An 11,788-nucleotide genomic window follows, 5' to 3' on the forward strand; every position below is an offset into this window, starting at 1 on the left:
TGTCATTCTCTGCTCAATACACCATGTGACTCATAGTCAAACTAGCCTATACCAGTCTATTTCAACTCACTAATGCCTAGGACATCTATGTTTATACATTCCATTTTTGACACTTTCCAGTTTTCCCAGATTCACACATTTTAGTTTCCAATTATTAATGGATGTTTGCAGCTGTTTCTCTTCATTTTGAGTTTTGCCCTATCAGCAAAAGAAGGTCCCGAGGGCTTTGCTTCATTCATGTCATTATGGTCATCTCTACTTTGAACAGGCTTTTCCCCAGTTGCATTTTGAGTGCCTTCCAACCCGAGGGGCTCATGTTCTGCACTATATCTGACAATATTCTGGTGCTCTTTATATGTTTCAATATTCAACAATCTGGTGCTGACAGTGTTCCAATGCTATTCAGAAGGTTCTCAGTGACCAAATATTCAGAAGCAGTCTATCTCACCTTCTTCCTATTCTGCCTTCGTCTAGAAGCTCAGTTGAATCCTGTCCACTGCAGGTGACCCTGCTGGTATTTAAAATATACATGTCATAGCTTACAGAATTACAGCAACACACAAGCCTCCAAAGTGCACCAAAGTAACAGATGAGTGGTAGAAGTACTATTATGCATCTATTAAATTGAGATACACCTGTTGTGTACTGACAAGGAAAAAGCCCAAAGAAATTAAGTGAAACAACAAGGCACAGAACCATATACCTACTATGGTCTTATCTGTGTTAAAAAATATAAAAGTATGTGTGTATGCAAATGCATATATTTGCATGTAAAGTTACTTAAAAGACTGTGATGACATATATATATATATATTGTTGATAAGTGCCATTGAGTCAGTTCCGACCCATAGTGACCCTGTATAGGGTTTTCAAGGAGCAGCTGGTGAGCTTGAACTGCCAACCTTGCAGTTCAAACGGCTTTGCCGTCTGGCGCATTAACCGATAGCATAAACATATAATAAGAGTTGTTATCTCTGAGCCAGGGAATTTAAAGAATTCTTATACTTACAGAAAACTTAGGATTTATTATAGGGACTTCTATTATTACATTAATTCTTAATGACAACAACATAATAAATTCTATGCTTCATAAGTTTAAAAGGCTAGGAAGGAATATTACAAAATAAATGATATTTGCTAGTAACGTTTTCTAAATAAATTACTTTAAGTTTTTTTTCTAAAAATGTTTTTGTGACATCAATCTTTGTTTATAAGTAGAAAACAAGTCAGTTTGTAATCCAAAATAACACCTCATTCTGCCAAACTGCTAGTGATAGTCACAACTAAATTTATATTCTGAGAAATAAAGCAACATTTTCCCATAGTATTTTCTGTTATTAAAACAAGCAGTAACATTCAGAAAGTTAACAATCACACATGATTACGTCAAAGCCTTGAACATTAGTTAATGTGTGCTGTCTTATCAATGGTAATAAAACTGTTGAAATTAACATGTCACATCCTTATCTCATGACTGAGCAATCTAAATCTATCAAATTCCTTTCACAGAATTCCTGCCTTCTAAATGTAAAGACAAAGAGCCCATTTGGCACCATGGGTAAGCACACAGCTATTAATTGAAAGGCTGGTAGTTCAAAGCTACCCAGTAGCTCTTCAGGGAAAAGACCTGGTAATCTGCTTCTGTAAAGAAGACGGTCCAGTTCTACTCCATCCCATGGGGAGGTTATGAGGTGGAATCAACTCAAAAGTAGTCAACAGCAACAAAAATGTAAAGAAAATAAAACAAAAAAAGATTTTAGCAAATTGAGGAAAAAGATAACATTTTTTAAAAACAGAATGATAAATGTATTTTTAAATATACATATATCACAATACAAATATAGGACTTAATCAAAGAGCATTTTAAATTTTGGCACGTATACAATAATGTATTTTATGTGTAGCTCAGTGGTTACAAATTGGGCTGCGAACCTTAAAGTTAGCAGTTCGAAAATACCAGCAGCTCTGCGGGAGAAAGATGAGAATTTCTGCTCCCGTAAAGATTTACAGCCTCAGAAACCCTGCAAAGGGTGGCTATGGGTCGGAACCGACTCCACGGCACTTAACAACAACAACAATTTGTAATATTAGTCCTGGCTAAACACTATGGATTAATGCACTGGACTGCGAAGTTGGTTTGAACTGCAAGGTTGGGTTCAAGCTCACCAGCAGCTCCTTGGAAACCCTATACAGGGTCGCTATGGGTTGGAACTGAATCAACAGTACTTAAAAACAACAATTTATAATATAATATTCTTTATTGCATGTTAAATGTACAAAAGAAAATAGAGATGGTAAGTCCATGCTATCCACAATTGCCAATTCAAATTCAAATGGAATTTTCAAGCCTAAACATGACTGAACTGAATTAGGTGATAATATTTTCCTGTTCACATACTTGCCTTTGTAGTCTGTGGCCATTTTAAGTCAAATAAAGTCAAATACTCACCTACCTATTAGAATTCAGAGGAACAGGGGTGGGAGGGAGTATACTAATGACATAAGGCAGTTTTCAACACAAATGTGCTACAAAGAAATTGTAGATGGCATTTTGTTCTAGTTAAGTCAACATAGCTCACAGAGGTAATGTTCAATGTCCTCCTATGGTGAGTAGTGACTAGGATCTTTTAAAGGCAAACGAGTGGTCATCTAAGATGCCATTATTGGTCTCTCCCTGTCCCAAAGATGAGAAAAGACAATGAGAGATGCACAGAAATCAGCAGTCCTAAGGACTACTGGACCATACAAACTTCAGCCAACACATCCCTGAGACCAGGAGAATAGGTGGTACCTGATTACCACTACTGACCACTAGAAAAGGGGTCACAATAGAAGGTCCTGGATACAGTTAGATAAAAATGTGCAACAAAACTCAAAATTATAAAAAAGGTCTGGTTTATCAGAATCATCTGATAGTCTAGCACAACACGAGATGATGGACCTTAGTCACTCTTCAAACCTGGACCTGAATTCAACTCTGTGGCTCAACTTTTAGCCAAACAACAGACATGCTTATAAGGTGAACAGCAACACCAGTCAACCATGAGATCAAACATTTTTCCACGCAAAAATCTCAAAAGGCTGGAGGGAATAGGAAAGAACAAATGGAATCAGAATTCTAATATAGGGAGGAAGTGGGTAGAGTGTTGCTAGATTGTGGGGTTAGCAACCAATGTAAGCAAACAAAATGTACACAAATTACTGAAAGGAAATTAATTTGCTCTGTAAACAATCACTCAAATCCCAATAAATAGTAAGAAAAAGATGTGCTATCTAAATTGATTTACGTTGAAAAAAATCCTTAAGAATAGACAGAAAAGATAGGAAATATGCATATATCCCAAAGACAAATCTTGTTTGGATTAAGCTGTTGGAAATGTATTTATCAAACCTCTACTATACCAGCTACTACTACTGACTGCTCTGACGGGAATCACAATAGAAGGTCTTGGACCAAACCAAAACCCAGCCCACTGAGTCAATTCTGACCCACAGTGACCCTGTAGGACAGAGTAGAACTTCCCTATAGGGTTTTCCATGGCTGTAACTCTTTATGGAAGCACAGAGTCTCATTTTTCTCCTGTGCAACAGCTGGTGGATTCCAACCACTGGTCTTTCGGGTTGGCAACCCAGCACTTCACTCACTACTCCAACAGGGTCCTGGATAGAATGGGAGGAAAATATAGAGCAAATTCAAATGATAAAAAAAACTAGAGTCTTTACTGATCAGAGAGACTGAAGGAATCGCCAAAACTATGGCACTGACATTCTCTGGACCTGAAATAGGACCTGCCTGTGTGTAACGTGCTCCTCAGAGCAATCAACCACAGGAAGCCAGAAGTGCATCATTTGCTTAAAATCAAAGTTCAAAAGACAGCAAGGGGCTGAAAAGATGGGTGAATGGAGACAGGGAATCCAGAGAAGAAGTTCCACTGAGGGGATTGCAGCTAATGCCACAAAACAGTGTATTTTGTTGTTGGTGGAAAACTAATGCACCCCATAAACTTTCATCTAAACCACAATAAAATGTTTGGAGACAAAAAAAGCCTCTGTCACATTCAAAAGAATTTAAGTACTCAAACTTCAATTTTTTTGACCAAAGTAACACAATACTATTTACCACTGAGTTGTTAAATGCCATCGAGTTAGTGCCCATTCATAGTGATGCTAAACTGACAACCTTGCAGGTCCAGTGCTTATCCCTGTAACACCACACTATTAGATATACTTGGCAGCAAATATGCCTAATTATATTTATAAAAATGTGCAGTGCCTAACACATAGCAAATATTCTATTATGTTTCACTTAGAAAAAAATGACACAAGAAACCTAACCCCAGAAACAAACTCTATAGCTCAAATAAACAAACTAGCAAAAACTACCTTATTTGCTACAACATGTGCTAAGTATTGTCTTTAGCAAGATCTTAAAAAAACCGCAAAATGTAATTTAGGCCTAAAAAGTTAATTTAAAGATGGCTTTCAAGTTTGTCAGTTCTTTGCATTAGTCCTAGAGGAGGGAAGATTAAAAAAAAATAAAACTAATTTAGAAATTTAAAAAAGCGAAAGTCTATTAATATAGCTGTTGTTGCTGTTAAGTGCTGTCAAGTTGGTTCCATCTCCTAGGGACCTGCATGGAGTTTCCAAGGAGCGGTTTGTGGGTTTGATCTGTCAATTTTATGGTTAGTAGTCCAGTGCTTTCCCATAGCAACATCCCGGGAATCTTTTATCTGCAACTTTAACTTTCAAGGGATTCAGTTACCCTTGGTCAACAGTAGTCAGGAAACATTTAAATTGCTTTCCTTTCTGAGTAGCATAAAGAAATTTCACGCCATAATACTCCATACCAGAGCTGGCTTTCCTCCTCCATTAGGCACAAACCTGGAAAACACAGTTGGGTCAGCATCTGTTTTGCATCCTACTGGTGTTCCTAAGCTAACACTGCCCATCTAGAGCACCATGGGTACATGTTATATGTATGTATAGAAAAAAACGATAGCATATACAGGGTTCAGTTCTATCTGCAGTTTCAGGCATCCAGTGGGGATCTTGGAAATAGATCCCCTATTGACAAGGAGGAACTACTGTATATATAAATATGGAAACTTGTCCATGAAATATTAAGCCAATGATATTTCCAAAGGTCAAAAAAGAAAGTCTACATGGAAAACAAATAATGACAGTATTAGAAGATATGTAAGTTTAAAAAACTCTAAAATATAGAAGATAGCGATTTCTACTTCAAGTAATGACAAGCCAGATAATTTGGAACAAACTTATAGAGGCATCTAAAAAGCTGAATGAAATTTTAAACATTTGTTTGAAAAATTGAAGAACAAAGATATTAAGATAAGAAGAACAAAGATATTAAGGTTTGATATATAATCAAACCAAAATCTAGATGACAAAACCCCATAGAAGTAGTAAACTAAGCACTCAGGCTTGCTTTTGGCTTGCCAACATTTGCCAATCCAGATATATTCAGCGGGAAATTAACCTGTGGCTTTAAAGTGTTTGAACATGCAGGGAACAAAAATCAAAGGCCTGGGCCTACACAAGATAGTTTGGGAACCCATACTTAAAACGTTACGCTGGAACCCAAAGGGATACACCTCAGGATAGGATGAACCCGACATAAAGTAGTTATTATACCTCAGGTTTACATCACCAACATGGTCCAGAGAATTTCAATCCCTGAACTTATTTGAAAAAAAATGAATTCTGAATTGGTGCCACAGATACCTGGGAGGAACATACAAAAATACACTCTGATTGATCAACCTAGCCCTCATATTATCCCTACAAGTTTTTAAATCCAATGATTAGCACTTAGTCATGAGTTAGAACTTTGATAAACTATTACTAGCTGAAACAAATATACAAAGATTTCAGATATTAGAGTTGTTCTACCAAGACTTCATGTTTACTAAAGAGTTTTCTATTTAAATCTTGAAAATATCTTGAGGGAGTAAGACACTACAAAAAGATCATTGCTAATTTTAAAACATCATTCAGAATACTAGAAGTTAAAAAAAAACAAAAAACAACCCATCCACTGAAACAATAATCTTAGATGATGAATTTAACCATCAATTAAGGAGCTCTGGTAGCGTAGTGGTTACAAATTGGACTGTGAACCTCAAGGTCAGCCATTCGAAACTACCAGCTACTCTGCGGGAGAAAGATGAGGCTTTCTCCTCTTGTAAAGATTTACAGCCTTGGAAACCCCGTACAGGGTCGCTGTGAGTTGGAACCGACTCCATGGTATATAACAACAACAACAAAAAGTGAAAATAAGATACATATCAAAATCACAGCACCCCTGAAGTTCACTTTAAGTAAAGGTTATGTCCCAATTTTAAGATATAATCAGATCCCAAAGTTATATACTTAATCAGGGATTGTATCAGAATACTAGTTCATATGAATTGACTTGTTAAAAACTTGTGGATAGGTTTTCTTTTTACGATATTTGTTAAATACTGAATGGCTATTCTCTGAGTCTTGCCATTTTCCACACTAGATCATAGTTTTCAACCTTGGCACTACTGACACCCAGCGAAGGATAAATCTTTGTGGTGGGGAACTGTCCTATACAATGTAGGAGTTTAGCGGCATCCCTGGCTTCTGTCCATTAGATGCCAGTAGCAACAACCCCCCGCCCTTCTCCCCATGGGACAACCAAAAAATCTCTCTAGACACAGCTAATATTCTGTGGGAGGTAAAACCTTGGCTGGGAACCACTGCACTTCATCAAAATCTTTGTTATCTCAAAAAGACCGAAGCTGTCCAGTAGCTTTAAAGCTAATGTTCAGGTGTCATAAGCAGCAAATGAAAACAGAAAAACCTTTGGTGGCAAGTATGTTGTTGTTAAGTGTTGTCGAGCTGGTTCCGACTCATAGCAACTCTGTAGAAGGTTTTCTAGGAACAGAGGGTGAGCTTGAACCACTGACGTTGCAGATCAAACTGACACTGCAGTCCAGTGCCTTAACCTGTTATTTGTATCTATCATCACTGTATCAATATTTGATTTAATGGATTGTGAATACATGTATTCATATTAGATGGGAATAAGATAAGGGTTTCTGCTCCTGTAAGGATATACAGCCTCAGAAACCCTATATGGGGTTCTCTATGAGTCAGAACCGATTTGACGGCACACAACCACTACAATTCATGTCAGAAAGAACCCTGGTAGACAGTGGGTTACATACTGGACTGCTAATCTCACAATTAGCAGTTCGAATCAACCAGCCACTCCATAGGAGGAAGATGAGGTGCTGTGTTCCTGCAAAGATTTACAGTCTCAGAAACCCTATGTGGGGTAGCTGTGAGTCTGAACCAACTTGACAGCACCCCCCCCAAACACACACACACTAATTCATGTCAGATCTATTTCTACTGAATGGAATACTTCCTTCAATTAGAAGATTATATAAAACAGAAAGAGATTAAGAGGAAGATGAAGCAAGACAAGAAGGAAGTCAGTGTGATAAAGTTTAAGCAGTTTTTATTATTACTGACATTTCCAAAGATTTAAAATACATTTATTGCATATTACCTATAGACTGAGCTTCCATTACAGTACCATCTAATTAACTGGTTAAGTCTTAGGACAATGGAAACATTTCTTTTTATTATTTTGGAATTCATAATAATAGTGTGAAACTGTTTATTAACAAACATTATACAGAAAGGACTTTATTCTACATATAATGTTACAGATCAATTATTATGAGAATATGATTCACAGGAAATAATTCATTGTCCTCCTTCCCTCTCATTCCAAATTCTTCTAAAAATTAAAAAAAAAGGTAAAGATCATCCTCTATTTTTTGTTCCAAATATTTATGACATTCCTCTAAAAATGAAAAGGGAAAAGCCTATCTTGACGATATGCCTTTCCTTTGAAAATCTTATGCGAAGTGTTCGGCTACTAGCCAAAGGGTTGGTGGTTCAAGACTGTCGGGCATGGGAGAAAGATAGTGCAGTCTGCTTCCATAAAAATTTACAGCCTTGTAAACCTTATGAAGCTAGAAGCTATTCTGTCCTACAAGATCTCTGTCAGTCAAAATCACCTTGAAGGCACTGGGTCTGGTAACCTTACCGAATTTGAACCTATTTCCACTGATCAACTATTTGGTCAAGATACACACATTGCTCATGATTTTTTTTTAAAAAAAGAAATATGTGTCATGTTATCAAATGTGTAACTGGTTTATAATCAAAGAAAAATATCTTTAACACTTTTGAACAGATATTAAAACTCTTACCTACAAGCAACATTTGGATCAGCATTTCTTGAAAGTAGTAGTTCTACACACTTCAAGATCTGTTCCTGTGCACCACGCGCAGAACATGCAGTTATCAAAATAGTTTGTTTATCTATAGTGAATAAAAAGGTGAGGAAAAACCCACACATCAGGGAGTGTACCTAATTGCCTATTTTACCATTTGAATCATTCTAAGTCCTAAGTTATACAACCTATTCCCAAAGCTCTCACTTTTAACAGATAATTTTATGTAATTCTTTACCAAAAAATGAGATCACAGGTGAATATTTCAGGTTTCTTTCCCTTAATTTTCACAGTGCCCATTTCTGCAACTCATTTCCTACCTCAAGGCTCATCCTACCACTTACCCTACTACTAAACCCTTTTTTTTTTTCAAGAGAACAGGAGAGTGGTAAAGTGCATGGGCTCTATGGAGTACAATGCCAAGATTCAACCAGTGTTTGGTGGGTTAAAATTTGCACTGCTGAAATCAAGCTTAAAAAAACAATGATCCATGAATTCACTTCCCATGCATTTCATAACTCACTGAAATCTGGTTTATGCCTAAATCACTCTACTAAAATTGACCTATCTGCCATAATTGATTGGTCTCTGTTCAGTCCATTCCCTATTTGATCTCTCTGAACACAACCAGAATCTTAAAACTCTTCCTATGGCTCTAATGGCATTAATGGAGGACATGATAGATAAGAAAACAAAAAACAAAAATGTCTTAAATAGGAATTGGGTAACTGTAACTAGGGCACAACAGCCAAGGTTCAGATCAATGGTTCAACACTGAGCAAAAACATACAGATTCTTCCATTTCTGCCATTAATAGACTATGTGATGTCTTTATATAGCATTAATACTAATTTATACTTATAAAGCTATTATCTTCCCTTTTAATCTAATGGGGCTATTATAGGATATATACAAGATTTTACATAAATATGCTGTGAAGAAATACAAAGTGTTTTATAACCATAACTGATTACAAGTTACAAAAAAAAACTATTAAAAATATAAAATTTTTGAGAACAGTATTTTCTATTTTCAAAAATTTCATTACTAAGTATAGGCTTCCTAGGGTTACATTTAAAATAACACAAAAAAAGTATAAATGATCTTAAATGATTAAACATGAATCTGACATTAAGACAAAAATGTATGTTAATAAATAAATGAACAAAACATAATAGAATGGTTTTATAAACCATTAGTTTATATCTAGTGCTGTATAAAATGTGGAACTTAATCCTAAAATAAAGCCTATAAAAATGCATGCTAATAGATAAATGAGAAAACAGAATAGAAATGGTTTTACATGTATCTAATGGAAGTATAAAATTAATGCTGAAATTAATACTAAATTTAATAAAGATGAATCATTAAAAATAAATAATCAGTAACTGGAGTCCTGGTGTGGCAGTGTTGGTTAATGTGCTGGACTGCAAAGTTGGCTTGAGCCACAAGGCCGGAGGTTCAAGCTTTACCAGCTGCTCCTCAGAAACCCTGTACAGAGTTACTATGGGTCGGAACCAACTCAATGGCACTCAACAACAACAACAACAATCAGTAAATAACCAGGATTTATGCATACTCATTCCTCAAAAGCATGACCGAGTAAAAATTATTTAGTGGCCAGTTATTCAATAACAAAATGGATTTAACACACTATCTTTGAAACAAGTTTAAGTAACATTATAATTCAACACTGAGTTTAATACTTAAAAACAAACAGATTTTCAAGTAACTTTCCACAAATGTGTCAGCTTTTTAAAGTTTTCTTTCAATGTAATTTTTCCTTTAAAATAATAAAAATTCTGTAGCTTAGGAATTGTTGCTGTTGCTAGTTGCCACTGAACTGATTCCAACTCATGGCAACCCTGTATGTACAGAGGAGAACTGCTCCACAGGCTTTTCCTGGCTATGACCTTGCAGAAGCAGATCAAGGTACCCTGTAAGGCACCTGAGTATATTCAAACTGCCAACCTTTTAGAGAGCTGCTGAGCATAAATACTAAAGTTATATAGTAACATAACCAGAATATAGCTGAAAAATATGCATACTTCTTTGGGGGGGGGGGGAGAGAAGGTTTTCTAACCACCTATGGAATAATTTGATTTTGTATATTATTTATAAAAAATTAATAGGAAGGTTTTTTTTAACTAAATTTTTTCACATTGTGTAATAGTTGCTTGGGAATCAAGGAAACCATAGTACACAAAATCAGTTACCTTAAAATCTTACCCTTTTCATAGCTTGCATTAGCACCTCTGTCCAAAAGGACCCGAACCAGCTCTGCATTGGCAATACTAGCAGCATGCATAAGAGGTGTCCATCCAAACTGAAAGCTGGCATCTACACTAACTCCTGTTAATATAAGGACAATCTTTTAACCTCCCCATCACACACACAAAATTGTCATAATACGCTTCAAGGTGTGGCGCTGTAGGATCAGCATTGAACTGTGAACCACAAGGTTGGCAGTTCAAACCCATCAGCTGCTCCTTGGAAACCCTATACACAGGGTTGCTGAGTCAGAACTGACCTGACAGCATTTAATAACAACTGTGCATAGGGAGTCCAAGTGGAGTGTTATAGATAGGATAAGCACTAGACCACAAAGCTGAATTGAACCGGAAGGTTGTATGGCAGTTCAAACCCCACTAGCCACTCCTGGGAAACCCTACTCGAAATTTATAAATCTGAGTCACAACTGACTCAACAGCCCTTAACAACAACTGGTGCACAGCAACTGTTATGAATTGAATGTGTCTCCCATAAAGACATGTTGAGGTCCCAACCCCTGTAACTGTGAATGTGACCTTGCTTGGGAGACATTTATTTACTTATTTATTTTATCAACGAAGTAAAAGGAGGTCATAAGGGAACAACTGCACAGGTCTTAATCCTAATACCTTTTAAAACCAAAAAACCAAACGCATTGTCATTAAGTCAATTCCAAAGCCTGGGCAACCCCATCTGTTAGAGTGAAATTACTCCATAGGCTTTTCTGGCTGTAATCTTTACAGAAACAGATCACCAAGACTTTCTTCAGCCACCACATCAAAGTGGGGTTCAAATCACCAACTTTTAGGTTATTCGACCCATTGCCATTGAGTGGATTCCAGTTCATAGACACACATGGGGTTTCCAAGGTTGTAATTTTTATGTGGGGTCTTGGTGTGGCACTGTAGGATGAGCACTGGACTGCTAATCACAAGGTGGGCAGTTCAAACCCACCAACTGCTTCTTGGAAACCCTACACAGGATCAATATGGGTTGAAAATGACTCCACGGCACTTAATATCAATAATAATCTTTATAAAATCAGACTATCACATCACATCTTTCCCTCGAGGTGGGTTCAAATAACCTTTTGGTTGGTTGTTACTGCTGGTATGTGCCATCCAGTCAGTTCTGACTCACAGCAACACTGTATAGGGCTTCAAAAGAGCAGCTTGGCTGCAAGTTAAGCTCTACAACATTCAATAGATTCCTGTGAACCC

General features: G+C 36.7%; 1 protein-coding gene across 1 annotated transcript in view; it reads right to left on the reverse strand.

Moving 5' to 3' along the window:
• Positions 1-11,788, reverse strand: part of ASZ1 (ankyrin repeat, SAM and basic leucine zipper domain containing 1) — an 89,480-nt gene that overhangs the window by 65,870 nt on the left and 11,822 nt on the right. Inside the window, exons 3-4 of the mRNA XM_006859314.1 lie at positions 10,527-10,649; positions 8,274-8,385 (exon numbers count right to left, since the gene is read on the reverse strand). Of these exons, the coding sequence (XP_006859376.1) occupies positions 8,274-8,385; positions 10,527-10,649 (235 nt within the window). The remainder of the gene's footprint in view (positions 1-8,273; positions 8,386-10,526; positions 10,650-11,788) is intronic.

The sequence above is a fragment of the Chrysochloris asiatica genome, unplaced genomic scaffold, assembly GCF_000296735.1.
Source record: "Chrysochloris asiatica unplaced genomic scaffold, ChrAsi1.0 scaffold00032, whole genome shotgun sequence".
Lineage (NCBI taxonomy): Eukaryota > Metazoa > Chordata > Mammalia > Afrosoricida > Chrysochloridae > Chrysochloris > Chrysochloris asiatica.